The sequence below is a fragment of the Sus scrofa genome, chromosome 5 (genome assembly GCF_054392235.1).
Source record: "Sus scrofa isolate SSC_HxYL_T2T_F1_AM1 chromosome 5, Sscrofa_HxYL_maternal_Yorkshire_Landrace_v2.0, whole genome shotgun sequence".
Taxonomy (NCBI): Eukaryota; Metazoa; Chordata; class Mammalia; order Artiodactyla; family Suidae; genus Sus; species Sus scrofa.
In genome coordinates this window covers 36,895,470-36,911,869 of record NC_139387.1, presented here as the reverse complement: position 1 = coordinate 36,911,869, position 16,400 = coordinate 36,895,470, and the positions used below count along the sequence as shown (strand labels likewise).

Sequence of the window (16,400 nt, the reverse complement as noted above, 5' to 3'; positions counted from 1 at the left end):
TGAATTAAGATTTGTTTACAAATTTCAAAAAAGAACTGAATTACAGGACACATAAGACAAAGACCCATTATATAAAAAGTAGTACTTGAGTCTCCTTCTTTCAAAGATATTTATAACCATAATATTCTAAGTATAACTGCATCCTTTAGTTTTAAAAAAATCCATTTGTGTAACATCTGCCAAAGTATTTTTCAATTCTTCCACGTATACCTCAAAGAGCTACTGAACATTACCCAGAAAGCATATATTCCTAAGTAATATTGATTGGTTTACAAAATTCCTTCCAAAGGGAAACTTCAAAAAGTGGTTATGTGGATATTTAAACAATACTAGGAAAAATATCTGACATCTTTCTCTTACCATTTCTGTAACTAATGAATGAGTCTGGCTTGCCCAAATGTTAAATTATGAAACCACACTATGCAAAATGCACCTATTACATGTAAAAAGAAGTTAAACCCATATTTATTTACTAGCACTGTTAAACACTACACAAAACACATTCAAGTGGCAAGTAATTATAATGCAAGCCCTTGCATGGCAATCCAAATTTATTGAACTACTGATGCTAAGTTATACAAAATTGCACCACTTTAATTAAGGCTTTTAGTTTACATTTGGCCACCTCAAAGTAGTTGTAACATTAGGTTGGTCAATTTAAATACTGTGGCTCCCTGTTGGATAGACACACAATCTTTACACCCAAACGTTAATGCATACGAAGCAACAAGGCATTGTTAAATAAAACAGCAATAGTTACTGCAACTTAGGCCTTGTGACCAATTACACATGATTAAAATTACTTCCCACATTCACATCCACAGTACTCGTCCACCATTTAACATCTCAACCAAAACGTTACACATGTGAAACAATCACTAACAGGCAAAAATACTAAATCTGTATATTTGGTATTGCAAATACACTTATGCATGAGCAAGCAAGGGATTCACAGTGAGAATCTACAGCTGCAGAAGCCTGAAAATGATTTACAAAAATTGTTAAATCATTAAAAAATTGTTTGAAAATATACACTTCTTGTTGTAGACCCCCACTGTACACACAACTATAAACATTGTTCCCTATGTAAACAAAAAGGAAACATATAATAAGAGATTTGAAAAGTCTGGACATTTCCTTCCCAACAGATATTAAAGGCAACGTCTTTAATCTAAGACATTATACTGAAAGGACTATCATATTTTAAAGACAAGATCACTGTCTCCACAGGTTTTTTAAAAATTAAAAAAACTATATAGCTGTGTTAATCAAAGCGCTTATTTGTACAATACAATGATAATGACCTTGAATTTCTTAAAAAAAATTACAATAAGCTACAAGTATCAAAGAAGCGAAGTTATCTGGAGTAGTCTATATAGGAGCTCTTTGGACTTTCTTTTATTATGCTAAAATAGTGGTGCTTTTAGGATTTACATTATTGTACTCTCCAATACAAAGTATGGGGCGTGTTAAAGTATACAGTACACCATTTTCATACATGTACAACATTGGTGGATGAAAAATGTCTCTTAGCAGTAATACTGGATTGTAGCCTCTGGTTTTACCAGCTGCATACTCTAGGACTATTATATAAGTAAAAATCTCTCTTGTGATACTGGAAAGTGATTAGAATGTGCAAACTGATGTAGTAGCTTTCATCCGCCTCTTAAAGGGTACCACCACAGAAAGTCCATTTAAGATGTTGGTAGGTTTAACAAAGTTGGAATGCTGGCACTGTTGAATTGGGCAACAGTTCTTCAGACCTGTCAAAAAGAAAAAAATAATTGAAAACATAGGTTTTAAATAGCACACCAAAGATCCACAGGACATATTAAAACAACAGTGCTAAAGTGTCAAAAATAAATTTAGTGGAGTTCCCGTCGTGGCGCAGTGGTTAACGAATCCAACTAGGAACCAGGAGGTTGTGGGTTCGATCTCTGCCCTTGCTCAGTGGGTTAACGATCTGGCGCTGCCGTGAGCTGTGGTGTAGGCTGCAGACGCAGCTCGGATCCCGCGTTGCTGTGGCTCTGGCATGGGCCGGTGGCTACAGCTCTGATTAGACCCCTAGCCTGGGAACCTCCATATGCCTCGGGAGCGGCCCAAGAAATAGCAAAAAGACAAAAAAAAAAAAAAAATTTAGTACAGGTTCTTGTCCTTGTCATTACATTAATGACCATGCACCGCAATTCACAGCAAAGCAAGGGTAGAGTATTTTCATACTCTTTGGAATGATTTCATTTATTCTTCTGCCTTCTTTAAAGTCAGTCAAATTAAAGTTTTGTGTATAAAAAGGGAATGTACCTTAATGAAAATTTCTGTGTATTACCCTCCAAAGATTAAAAGTAGAACCCCCTCACCTAATGAAACCAAACAAAACCAAAGGGAAAAACAAAGAAACAAACAAAACACACTAAAATTTTTTTATCTGATCACCTTTACTAGAATTAGTATTAAAAGACACCAATATTAACAAAATGGGTGATCCTCCAAGAGTGTTTACAATCTTAGAATTACATCACAAGTATAGAATGCATTTTTAACCAGGTTTTCTAGTATCAGAAATCAAGACTTCTTTCCTACTCTTCCAACTGAGTAGCTAAAAAGCTACTTCAGAGAAATCAACAAAATTATAATTTATTTCCCAATGCTTCTTTACATATGACAGCTAAATGTTTTCTAATTCTGTACTTAAACAGATTCCATCAACTTTAAGATGGATGTCAGAAAAAGCTGTTGTTACACTAAAAACATAGCTAATTGAACTTAAAAAGTTTGAGAGTGATATAAAAGAAGGTAAAATCAGAACTCATGGGTCTGCCAATTATTTATTTACTCTGGATGATTTTCTGCATACATGCCTGGGCTAAAAAAAGTTTCCTGAGTTCCCGTCGTGGCTCAGTGGTTAATGAATCTGACTAGGAACCATGAGGTTGCAGGTTCGATCCCTGGCCTTGCTCAGCGGGTTAAGGATCCGGCGCTGCTGTGAGCTGTGGTGTAGGGTCACAGACACGGCTCGGATCCCACGCTGCTGTGGCTCTGGCGTAGACTGGCAGCTGTAGCTCCATTTAGACCCCTAGCCTGGGAACCTCCAGAGGCTGTGGGAGCCGCCCTAGAGTAGGCAAAAAGACAAAAAAAAAAAAAAAAAAAAAGTTTCTTTTTTTAAAACTTGTTTTCTGGGAATCAGACTTGTTGCAAGCTCCAGAAAGGTTGCTAATAGAGATGTGGTTGATGAACTAATTCCCACAAATGCTTTGAACTTTAAGCCCTCATTTATAGTCTGAATGAGTTTGCTAAATTTTCTATATCTTAGCATACTCTATATTGTAGCAAATTGGAAAGGACAGATGGCAGTGTGTGAGCTCAAGCACATGTGCACTGCTAAGAATGAGCACGTGGTTGGAAATGAGAGGATATAAAAAATGAAAGGCTAGATCTCTAAACAGAAAGCCTTAAATGAAGAGCAGGGACACCAACTCTAGAAAGATCAGAGTGCTATGGTTATATGGGGCCATTTAACACAGGAAGAAGCAGAGCCACAAACATCAAAGGTTCCCAAGGATAAGAATATAGTAAAAATATTTAATGATAACTGGCACTCAGCAGCAGCTAATAGTTGAGGGTTTACCATGTGACAGGTCCTGAACTGCTTTATAAGTGTTAATTCATGTAATATGATACTTTTCAAAAACTATGTTAGAGTTATGCGTGCTCCATTTTCCTTTGTTGTCTCATCTCTGGGTTGTATTTGTGGTTCTCTCTGCTTTGAAACTCTTCATTCCCTACACAATTTCTACTTACCCATCAAATCTCAACTTAGATGTCTCTCACTCTGACAGTCTTTCCCTGAATCCACGGTTCACATTTGACTGGTTTGGTGCCTTAGTTACAAGCTCAGATAGTACCCATAATGCACTGTGACTAATTATGGATTTGGGTGCCAGTTCAGAGTTCAAACTCTTGAGCCATGTACTCAGGTCATTAGATTCAATTCTGGTTCTGGTATTTACTATCCGCAGGACTTGAATAAATAAAAATCTTTTTGTGCTTCAGCTCACTCATCTGTAATATGGGAATTCTAATAATTCCTGCCTCATAGGATTGTTGTGAGAATTCAACTAATATATAGGCAATATGTAAGAGTGCCTGGCACATAATATGTCAGGGGTTCTTATTTTTAGTATTGCGATGGATTTATTCTACAACAGTACTTATCAATATTCTACAATTATTTGTCTATTTCTTCCACTAGACCTTAATTAGCTTAAGGCAACAAAGAGGAAGGCAGAGAAGACTGGTTTTAGTCGTCACTGCATTTGTGTCAGCACAAACCAGTGACCCACTCAGGCATGAGTATATATTAGATAAACTCACCTAGAATATTCAATTACATGGAATACCTTACTTCTGATGATGAAATATCTATTTTAAATTACTAGGATATCATATTAACTCATGGATATCTTAAAAAGGAAGAAATCTTTTTTTTTTTTCCCCCCAGAGCAACAGAAATTCTATATACTTGCTTTCCTGACCCTTAATAGAGTTGAGGTTAAAAGTTAGAGGAAACAAACAAAAAGAGAGGAAAAGGTAAATTAACATACCTGGCTCAGAGCTACAATGAATTTAGTATATTAAAGCAGTTGACATGATGACTTTTTGCGGGCCTTCCCAGGCACTGGAGTTTTTCTGTTAATTTGTCGCACTAAGTCATAAAAGATCTGCAAACATATTAAATTTTTTAATTTATAGGAAAACAAACCTCTAGAAACTAAAAATAAAACAGTAAAATGGAAAAGCTGAACTTTGCATGGTTATAAACAAGCTCCAGAAAGCAATATTCTGTTCAGTTAAGGAATGAGAGTATTCTTATAATTGCCAAGTTCTCTTCTGTTTGTTTATTTTTGGGGAGGGCTAAAATTGTTCTAAAAATAATACGGAGTTGAAGGAGCTGTAGAGATCTTAGTTCAGCCAGAACATTTACCATCATCCAAGGAGAACAATCCATTCTTCTTCTTCATCTCTCTATATATTCTTCCTCTACAACATGACTTTAAGCTCCTTCAAGGTAAGATCCACTCACGCCTTTTTTTACCCCCACCCCACCCCCACCACCGCCCAAGGCCTTGCTCACGGAATGTGGAAGTGCCTGGGCCAGGGACTGAACCTGCACCAAAGCAGTGACAATGCCAGATCCTTAACCCAGTGCACCACAAAAGAACTCCCATTCACGCCTTTTTGAATTTGTCCTCACCTTTTACCTAACAGCTTTCATGTATCTGAAGACTTAATGGGTCTTTCCCACCTCTATCATTTTCTGTCCAGTGGTCCTTCATTTTTTAATGAAGAGGCTCAAACTGCATCACTGCTTATTAACATGCATATACTTCACATAAGACCTTTGCCTATATGACCTAAGTGCCCTGAGTACAAATTAACTTGGGATGATTAATAATGATTAATATACACTCATTACTTTCCACTGATTTTGAATGTTAAATTCCAAATCAAGAGTCCTATTTCACCCTACCTCATTAACATTTATTTTTGATTTTGCAGAGGATTCTAAGAATGCACAGTTGTTCCATTGTCTTGCTAGATTTTGACCTTGTTCCTTTCCTACAACTCTTTCATCTTCCAAGTCACACTTATTACCAACCAGGATCATTGGAACCTAAAAGGGTAAAAACAAATAAGTAAATAAATATGCTACGTAAATTCAAATCAAAATTCTAAGAGTCAACCCTAGGGGTTACTTTTTATATTATGCCAGAGAAAATATTAAATTTAATAATGTGCAATAAAATTTACAGTTAAATATGAAAGACTTACCAATGGTATTTTAAGAATATTTCACATGAATTTTTTAGAAAACAGGTTATAATCTACTTATAAAAGAGGGGGAAAAACTCTCACAATGGACTCAATTATAGTAGGGAAAACACAAAATCTTAAAAAAAAAAAAAAGTACAAAAGGGAAAAGCCAATATATTCCAAAATTTTTAAATGTTTTTCCAGGTGATATAAATCAATTTCAAATTTTCTGGTTTCGGAGTTCCCGTCGTGGCGCAGTGGTTAACAAATCTGACTAGGAACCATGAGGTTGCGGGTTCGGTCCCTGGCCTTGCTCAGTGGGTTAACGATCCGGCGTTGCCATGAGCTGTGGTGTAGGTTGCAGATGCGGCTCGGATCCCGCGTTGCTGTGGCTCTGGCGTAGGCCAGGGGCTACAGCTCTGATTCGACCCCTAGCCTGGAAACCTCCATATGCCGCGGGAGCGGCCCAAAGAAATAGCAAAAAGACAAAAAAAAAAAAAAAAAGCATGGAGATGTCTTTTTAGAGAAGATATCCTTAGATGTTTTGGAAAAAATTCAAACTAGAAAATCAAGAATTTTGATTTTTAAAGGAGAAGATATGTAGTTTATTAATAAATACCTGTTTAGTGCAAGTGATCAGAAACTACTGTAGTTACCAGAGACAATGGTAAATAATTTTACCAACTGAGGTTTCTGTAAGTATGTAGGGTCCCCCAAAGTTTCAGAAGTCCAGGAAATGGCAGCATTTCCCACAGGCGCCCCAGAGTTCTCAAAATATTTGCTATAACTAAACTATACATAGTATAGTGGTTCTTAAAAGAGTGGTGCCAAGACAGGCAGCACCAATACCATCTGGAAATTTGTTAGAAATGCAAATTCTTTTTGTTTTTTTGTTTTTTTTTTTTTGTCTTTTGTTGTTGTTGTTGCTATTTCTTGGGCCGCTCCCGCGGCATATGGAGGTTCCCAGGCTAGGGGTTGAATCGGAGCTGTAGCCCCCGGCCTACACCAGAGCCACAGCAACGCGGGATCCGAGCCGCATCTGCAACCTACACCACAGCTCATGGCAACGCCGGATCGTTAACCCACTGAGCAAGGGCAGGGACGGAACCCGCAACCTCATGGTTCCTAGTCGGATTCGTTAACCACTGCGCCACGACGGGAACTCCAGAAATGCAAATTCTTAAGCCCTATCCCAACCTTCTGAATCAGAAACTCTGGCAGTGGGGCTTGGCAATCTCATTTAACCAGCTTTACAGGTGATTCTGATGCAAGATCAATATACAGTGTGATGAGGAATTAAAATAATCCTTTTGAAGTTTCCTATAGGGATTAAACTCCATTACAGTGTACTCTGAAGGGGTGTGTAAATTTACGTTAGAAAATTAATATATATACATCTACTTGTTGGCTTTCTTTAAAAATTATTATTATAGTTGTTTGAGATGTTCATACATTGCCTTTTTTTTTTTTTTTTTTTTTTTGCTTTTTAGGGCCATACTCAAGGCATATGGAAGTTCCCAGACTAGGAGAACTAAGAGGTCGAATCGGAGCTGAACAGGAGCTATTGCTGCTGGCCTACACCACAGCAGATGGCAACGCTGGATCCTTAACCCACTGAGCAAGGAGGCCACTGAATCTGAATCCACATGCATCCTAGGTGGGTTTGTTAACTGCTGAGCCAGGAAGGGAACTCCCTGGTTGTTAAAAAGGCTCATCATCTACCAGAAATGTGGCCAGAACATCAATCTGCTCTATTTGTAATATTTGCCACCAACACTTCTCCTTCTTCTCCACCAAATGCATGATTTAAAAATAGAAAGGGTATAAAATTTGTTTTACAGGAGTTCCCATCGTGGCGCAGTGGTTAATGAATCTGACTAGGAACCATGAGGTTGCGGGTTCGGTCCCTGCCCTTGCTCAGTGGGTTAACGATCCGGCGTTGCCGTGAGCTGTGGTGTAGGTTGCAGATGCGGCTCGGATCCTGCGTTGCTGTGGCTCTGGCGTAGGCCGGGGGCTACAGCTCCGATTGGACCTCTAGCCTGGGAACCTCCATATGCCGCGGGAGCGGCCCAAAGAAATAGCAAAAAGACAAAAATAAATAAATAAATAAATAAATAAAATAAAAGCATAACAACTTTGAAAAAAAAATTGTTTTACAAAGGGGAGAGGAGGCTATTTCTCACTTTTTACATTATACATAATGTTAAAGACATATTTTTGCCTTTCAAAGAAAAAGTTTTTGAAAAACAAACCAACCAACCTCTCTAAACACATGAACTTTAAATCGGACTTAAATTCAAAATTTTAAATTGGATATCACCACAAGAGTTTGAAAGAAAAAATATTTATTACAAAGCCAGCTTACATCATCAGTGTCTTTAACTCGAAGAATCTGTTCTCTCAGATCTTGTAAATCATTAAATGTGGACTGTGCTGTGATGGAATAAACTAATGCAAAGCCTTGTCCATTTTTCATGTACAAGTCCCTCATTGCTGTAAATTGTTCCTACAGGAAAAAGAAAAAAGCATTAAAAAATATTTTGACAGTTAATTTGATAACTTTTCAGTCTATAATTAAAGCTTAAAGAATGTAACAGTGTTATATAACATCTCTTAAAATTAGTCTGTGGCTACTTGAAAAATTTGTATTTCAAGAAATACGTGTTTTATTTAAAAATAAGACACCAAAGCAGACTTAGGTGCAATAAATATACTCAAGTGGGACAGAAATGTCCTGTCTTCAAAAGCTACTTAAAGGTAGCCTTTTACTATATTTGAAGGTGGAAGGCGCCCAAATTGAATCACCAAGTTATAGCTAGCTCATAATGCTCTAGGTTCTGAGGTCCACAAGCACTCTTACTTCTATCTTCCCATTTTCCCACAATTTTCCTCCTTCACTAGACTGTGAGCCTTTGAATGTAAGAACACAGGTCCTGGCACATATCGGGTACTCAAATATTAGTTGTATAAATATCACATATCCAGAATAAATCTTCCCTTCACCTTCAGATACCAACAAATCTAGCTGGTCTGTAAATACACTTAAGGAGGAAAGATATCATTCAAAATATGTCACAGATCGACTGTGGAAGAAATGCATACTCTGGTACTTTCCACATTATTTATTATTATATAGTAATATATTTTAACTTGCTTTAAAAGTTACTAGTGAGACTATGAAAACTTTGATAGAGATTTTCTATTATTTCTTCAATAAATGATCCACCACAATTACAAAGCACACACGTAAGAAACGTAGAATTTAAGAGGATAAGATTTAACACAAGGAACATTTTAAAATAAGCTTAACTAATACTTGTCTTTAGAATACTAGCATTTATCAAGTCAATACTGCGTAAGTTGAGCATGTACTCTGGTACTTTGTTTTACATACCGTTCCTGCAGTATCCAAGATTTCAAGCATACACTGTTGCGCATCTACTTCAACTTGCTGGGGGAAAAATTAAAATACACCTTCATTTTTTTATGTGCACAAGACTAATTTAATATACATAAAATTTGATACGACTTTCGGAGCTACAGCTGCTGGCCTACGCCACAGCCACAGCCACACGAGATCCAAGCAACATCTCGGACCTACACCACAGCCCACAGCAACACCGAATCCCTGACCCACTGAGCGAGGCCAAAGATCAAAGCTGCATCCTCATGGATACTAGCCAGACTTGTTTCCACTGAGCCACAATGGGAACTCTCTAATATGACATTTAAAATAGAGACACAGACTTTACCAACTTTACAACTAATCTTCAGCAATACTTTAAAAACCAGGAGAAAAAAATAGTTTAGATAATGAAGGTGCACTGAACCCCAAACTGCATTAGGTGCAAAAACCATGTGTTCTCAATTCAATATAAGGACATCTACAAGATACACAAGATCCAAGCTCAGTATGAATCACTCAGCACTTAATTCTGGAAGGAAATAATTTCAAAATAGCTCCAAAAAGTTTTTAAGCCAGTAATAATTCCAATAATATCAGAAGTGATCATCTATCTCAACTCTGCCATACTTTGGGGAAAAAAATCACTGATATGGAAATAAGAGCAATACCATCTCATGGTTTGGGTGTAGAAAGGAGTTTCCAGGGTCTTTTTTTGTAGATTGTGCAGGAGGAATGGAAACACAATGTCTGTGAAGGGGCCAGGCTGGCTGGCTGACTGCTATGCTAAGGTGGGGAGCTAGCTACTAAATTAAAAATGTGTATAACAATTAAGTTTTATTGTCCCCAGGGGAGCCTGAGAGTATTCATTCTTTCAGGGGTAGGAAGGGGAGAGAAACATGGAGCTACCACTTGAAATGCATGGCCTAGCTCTAAAGTTTGTGTGTCAAATTACAATGTCAGGGTCAGTGTAAACTTAAGACAGACAGCAAGACTGTTTGATATTCTCATAAGCACTCAATGCCAAAAAATAATCAAGTTTGATGTTTCCTCACTAATTTTATAAATTAACTATGCTTCATCCTACTTTGTAAACAATATTCAATAATTATTAAGCCAAAAACAAGTAAAGAAAAAAAACAAAAGGCCTTCTAAAGTAACATACCTTTCTATAAGAATCTTCTATCGTAGGATCATATTTTTCAACAAAAATTCCTTGAACAAATTGTACGGTCTGAAAGAAATTAACATACCATTACACTAAAAACAACCCCCCCCAAAACCCCCCAAATACAAACCTGCACATTTAAAAATACTTATTTCATAATAAATAGTTACGCCATTGATTAAAAAACACGAGCACAACTACATGTGAATACATGCATTTGGTGGCAAAGTTACTTTAGAAAGCTTTAAAAAATAAATTAATAATCACTATGATCCTTATTAGGTAAATCTAAATTATATATTTAAAAATTGTTAAATGGCTCCTGTTTCAGTCTTAAGGGTTTAAATTTTAGTTTTAATTAGAAAATGGCTAATTACTTCGTGTATACACATACGCATACTCATAACACCTCCCCATCACTGGATATATTTACAAATGAAAAAGCAGCCCACTGCCTGTTGCACACACTTCTCTGATCCAAGCATGTCAAATTCTGTGCAAGGTGTTCACTTTAAGTGGTTAAGTAAGATGGTCAATCTGTCTTAACTATGAGGCTTTGCTACACTCTGCTATTCAAGTTATTTCCTTTAAGTTTCTCCCTTTACCCACCCCACCACTGTCAAGTTGTGTCTTCTTTCTTGCTTTACTATTCCTTGATACAGAAAACAGTGGGATAGTCAAAGGTAATCTTTTAAAAAGTTTTTAAAATTAGATTTATTTTTTGTAACATAAAATTTGTATTATAAGCCAACTCACAATGAGATGGACCAAAATTTATTTCTATCTAGCTCTAAAATGCAGAAAGAACACCATTGTATGTGCTTACCCTCTATGCTTAGTCCAAACTGTATTCTGGAATATCTCACACTGGTCTGGAACCAATGTTCCCAAGAGCATATGATGTACCCAGATACAACTAAAGTTGACTAAAATTACAAGGAAAATATTACATTGTTTTTAAAATCATTATGAGATTTTACTTTAAAAAATAAATGAAGACAAATAAGCAAAACCTAAAACTTAACAGAAAAAGAACATGCCTTGGAGTGAATAGCTTGGGTACTATGAAAATGTCTTACCAGAGCAGATTTTCCAACGCCTCCTGAGCCAAGAACGACTAGCTTATACTCACGCATGGTGCAAACTTGTAAAAGCTAGTACCTTATTAAAGAAAAAACAAACAAACAAAAAACTTAAGTAATATCTTTGTATTCATCTATTTCTTATATAAATAAGATATTCAAGCAAGTAGATTTATTTAAAATGACTACCATACCATACTAAAATGGAGTATTCCATAAACAGACTTGGATGGTCTACTGGTAGGATGCTACTGGTAGTGATCTTTATAAAAGAGAGGAAGAAAGAAATTGCAGAACTACAGACATGACTTTCAGCCCTATCCTAAATTCAATTACAATAAAATATTTACTCAATCAAGAAAAAAAAGGGGGATACTGAGAAACAGAATTAAGGAGCATTCTGGGAGTTCCCACTGTGGTGCAGTGGGTTAAGAATCTGACTGCAGTGGTTCGGGTTGCTGGGGGGTGCAAGTTTGATCCCCAGCCCGGTGCACTGGGTTAAGGATCTGGTGTGGCTGCAGCTGTGACAAAGGTCGCAGCTGGAGCTCAGATTCAATAACTGGCCCAGGAAGTCCATATGCCTCAGATTCAGCCCCCCAAAAAAAAAAAAAATATATATATATATATATATATATATACATATATAACACACACACACATACATACATATATTTCTTAATAAAAAAAAGAGTATTTTGTTGGCTACAAGATGGCAGTGATAGACATGATACCCTCACCCTCCTTTTCTGAACCACCTACAACTCTGAGTTGAATGCCTACTAAGTACAAGGATATAACCCAATGAATAACAAAAAAAATCCTTACTCTCAACTGAGCTAACGTTCTGGTAAAGATGAAGAGGATAAGGGAGGGGTGTACAAACAAATCCAACCTACTACCTGTTTTTGTACATAAAACTTTACTGAAATACAGCTACCCCATTCATTTGTGTATTGCCTGTGGTTGCTATCTTGTAATGGTAGAATTAAGTAGTTAGAACAGAGGCCATCTGGTCCACAAAACATAAAATATTCATGATGTGATAATTACAGAAAAAACCTGCTGGTCACTGAGATATATAAATGGTAAATAAGTGAGTAGAGAAAGCAGACCAAATATATATTCCTAAGAAAGGGATGAGGGAGGGAGAGAGTATGTCTTTGGGGGTTGGGGGAGATGGGGTGAAGTAGGAATGATGTAGCACAAAGGGACTGACAACGGTCAGGAGACAGAGGCAGATCTCAAGAACACGAATGCCCAGACTGAAAGTTTTTAGTATGATGAAATAGTAGAAATCAAAACCCAAAACCCCAAACTGAAAAGCCCCAACCCATACCAAGACTCGTCGTTATAAAATTTCAGTATACTAAGGATAGAGAAAGACGATCCTAAAAGTTTCCAGGGTGGGGGAATGAGAATACAAAGTTCCCACAATCCTAGAAGAAAGTGGCCACAGCATAAAAATATTCACCGGGTTTTAAACATTCTTAATCAAGAAATGAGAGTTCCTGTCGTGGCTCAGTGGTTAATGAATCCAACTAGGAACCAAGAGGTTGTGGGTTGGATCCCTGGCCTCGCTCAGTGAGTTAAGGATCCAGCGTTGCCATGGGCTGTGGTGTAGGTCGCAGATGTGGCTCGGATCCCGAGTTGCTGTGGCTCTGGCCTAGGCCGGCGGCTACAGCTCCGATTAGACCCCTAGCCTGGGAACCTCTATATGCTGCACATACGGCCCTAGAAAAGACAGGGGAAAAAAAAAAAAAAAAAAAAATCAAGAAATGACAGTTCTTTAGTCACAGTAACAAGTAAATACCAGGACGGGTTTAAACACATTTAAGCAATCAATAAGCATTTGTTCAGTGAATATGCTTCTGCAAATCAGCCTATTGTTGATAGGCCTGTCTCTTACTTATGAAAGTCAATTAAGAATGGACTCAGGAGTTCCCATCGTGGCGCAGTGGTTAACGAATCCGACTAGGAACCAGGAGGTTGCGGGTTCGGTCCCTGCCCTTGCTCAGTGGGTTGATGATCCGGCATTGCCGTGAGCTGTGGTATAGGTTGCAGACGCGGCTCAGATCCCGCGTTGCTGAGGCTCTGGTGTAGGCTCCGATTCGACCCCTAGCCTGGGAAACCTCCACATGCCGCAGGGGTGGCCCAAGAAATAGCAAAAAGACAAAAAAAAAAAGAATGGACTCACTTTGGCATAGTATTTCTTTGTGTTAAATCTCTTTATATGTGCTTTCCTTTCAGTCCATACGCATAGAAAAGATATTGTTTTACTAATCTCTGTATGCCATCCGTTTATTTCTATAACCATGGGCTTCCTTTTAAAACTTTCTCCTTCACATCTGCCTTTAACTACACAGATTATTCACTATATTTTCTCTGTTCCTTAATGGGGGGGAACAACCCAAATTAAAAAAAAAAAAAAAAAAAGACAGAAAAATGGGAATGCAAGTTGGTACAACCACTATGGAAAAGAGTATGCAGGTTCTTCAGATAACTAAATATAGAACTATCACATGATCCAGCAACCCTACTCCTGGGCATATATCCAGACAAAACTATAATTCAAAAGGATACATGCACCCCTATGTTTATAGTAGCACTATTCTCAATAGCCAAGACGTTGAAACAACCTAAATGTCCATGGACAGACGACTGGATCAAGAAGATGTGGTATATATACACAATGGAATACTAATTGGCCATAAAAAAGAATGAAATAACGCCATCTGCAGCAACATGGATGCAACTAGATTATCATACTAAGTGAAATCAGAAAGAGAAAGACAAATATCATATGATATCACTTATATGTGGAATCTAAAATGTGACACAAATGAACCTATCTACAAAACAAAAACAGACTCGCTGACATAAGGCACAGACTTGTGGTTGCCAAGGGGTGGGGGGAGGAAGTGGGATGGACTGGGAGTTTGCATTAGTAGACGCACACAATTACATTTAGAATGGATTAAAAACAAGGTCCTACTACATAGCACAAGGAACTATATCCAATCTCCTGGGACAGACTATGACGGAAAGTAATATATATATGTATAACTCTGTACAGCAGAGTCACTTTTACACACACACTATACACACTATAAATAAACTACACTTCAATAAAAAATTAAATAAAACAGCAAAAACACCAAAGAAGGCTGCTAACACTCCCACACTCCTATATTTTATTTCTAAACTTATTGAAACCATCATTTTCATAGGTTTTTCTCCATTTCTGGGACACTGCCTCCTTAACTTTTGTGAACTGCACGATTCTTACCAGATTATGACTTGAGAAGATACGAAATAAAAGTTGAACCAACTTTCAGCTTTAAGAATATTCCATACTCTAGTGCACATTTAATTTGGGAAAAAGAAATCATTCTTTGTAAACATGTAACTGAATTCAGGTTTGCTTCTTTTATCATAAAAAAATCATTTAAAAATAAGATTACTTAGGTGTAATTTTATTCAGGGCCATGCAGACATCCAACCACACAGACCTACATTAATATCTGAGAAATATTTAAACTTAGAATTCTAATGAAAAGACGCCTTCAAATTTGTGTTTCTGAATCCATCTAGAGGGAATATGGTAACTTCAGGGATGGGGGACAAGAATTTCTTAAACATTCCAAAGAGCAAATCAACCAACATAAATAAAATTAGATTCATTTTCCCCTGCATTCTTTTATCCTTTATGTAGCTGGGCCATGTCACTTTTTAATGACTTCCTTGCAAATGTTTATTGATAATTAAAAAAAAAAAAATCCTCGGAGTTCCCACTGTGGTGCAGCAATGAATATAACTAGTATCCCCCCAGGAGGATGCGGGTTTGATCCCTGGCCTTGCTTACAGTGAGTGGGGGATCTGGCGTTGCCTTGAGCTGTGGTGTAGGTCGCAGATGTGGCTCAGATCCAGTGTTGCTGTGGCTGTGCTATAGGCTGGCAGCTGTAGCTCTGATGTGACCTCTAGCCTGAGAACATCTATATGCCACAGGTGTGTAAAAAGCACAACAAAACAAAACAATTCACTTCAGTGAACACCTACCAAAATGCTAACCAGGGAGTTCCCGTCGTGGCACAGTGGTTAATGAATCCGACTAGGAACCAGGAGGTTGCGGATTCGGTCCCTGCCCTTGCTTGTGGGTTAACGATCCGGCGTTGCCGTGAGCTGTGGTGTAGGTTGCAGGCGCGGCTCGGATCCCGCATTGCTGTGGCTCTGGCGTAGGCCAGTGGCTACAGTTCCGATTCGACCCCTAGCCTGGGAACCTCCACATGCCGCGGGAGCGGCCCAAGAAATAGCAAAAAAAACCAAACCAAAACAAAATGCTAACCAAGTAGCATTTGCCTCACTTGAGTAACAGGTCTTTTACAGTTGACATTAACTTGCTCCTGCCTTTGAAAGTCCGTCAGGAGTTCCCGTCATGGCTCAGTGGTTAACAAATCTGACTAAGAACCATGAGGTTGTGAGTTCGATCCCTGGCCTTGCTCAGTGGGTTAAGGATCCGGCATTGCCATGAGCTGTTGTGTAGGTCGCAGATGCGGCTCGGATCCTGAGCTGCTGTGGCTCTGGTGTAGGCCAGTGGCTACAGCTCCGATTCGACCCCTAGCCTGGGAACCTCCACATGCTGTGCGTGTGGCCCTAAAGAAAAAAAAAAAAAAGTCGGTCAATTTTTGGACTCTGAAATTCCCTACAACACTGTAAGACTCGTAGTCTGCTCTGTTCAGGGGAGGCAATATTAGACCAGGACAGGTTTCTTTAAGTAATCAATAATTTCAGCTTTGTGGTTTTTCTTTAGTTATTGAATAGTGTCTCTCATTCTTTGACAGTCACTCTAAGACCTTCATTTGGCATGACTCCAAATGATGCTCTTAGACAAACAAATGGACTGAATGGGCTGCCTGTGCCCAACTTGTTTGTTCTTAGA

At 38.0% G+C, this 16,400-nt stretch overlaps 1 protein-coding gene across 2 annotated transcripts in view; it reads right to left on the bottom strand.

Moving 5' to 3' along the window:
- Window positions 1-518: 518 nt before the first annotated feature.
- Window positions 519-16,400, bottom strand: part of RAP1B (RAP1B, member of RAS oncogene family) — a 51,622-nt gene continuing 35,740 nt past the window's right edge. Inside the window, exons 2-9 of one of the 2 annotated variants that reach the window (XM_084956316.1) lie at window positions 11,659-11,726; window positions 11,462-11,543; window positions 10,380-10,448; window positions 9,206-9,262; window positions 8,177-8,317; window positions 5,528-5,671; window positions 4,602-4,718; window positions 519-1,763 (exon numbers count right to left, since the gene is read on the bottom strand). In XM_084956316.1, coding sequence (XP_084812442.1) covers window positions 4,632-4,718; window positions 5,528-5,671; window positions 8,177-8,317; window positions 9,206-9,262; window positions 10,380-10,448; window positions 11,462-11,518 — 555 coding nt within the window. In that variant the 5' untranslated portion in view covers window positions 11,519-11,543; window positions 11,659-11,726 and the 3' untranslated portion in view covers window positions 519-1,763; window positions 4,602-4,631. The remainder of the gene's footprint in view (window positions 1,764-4,601; window positions 4,719-5,527; window positions 5,672-8,176; window positions 8,318-9,205; window positions 9,263-10,379; window positions 10,449-11,461; window positions 11,544-11,658; window positions 11,727-16,400) is intronic. The other variant, XM_005663969.4, reaches the window with a different exon arrangement.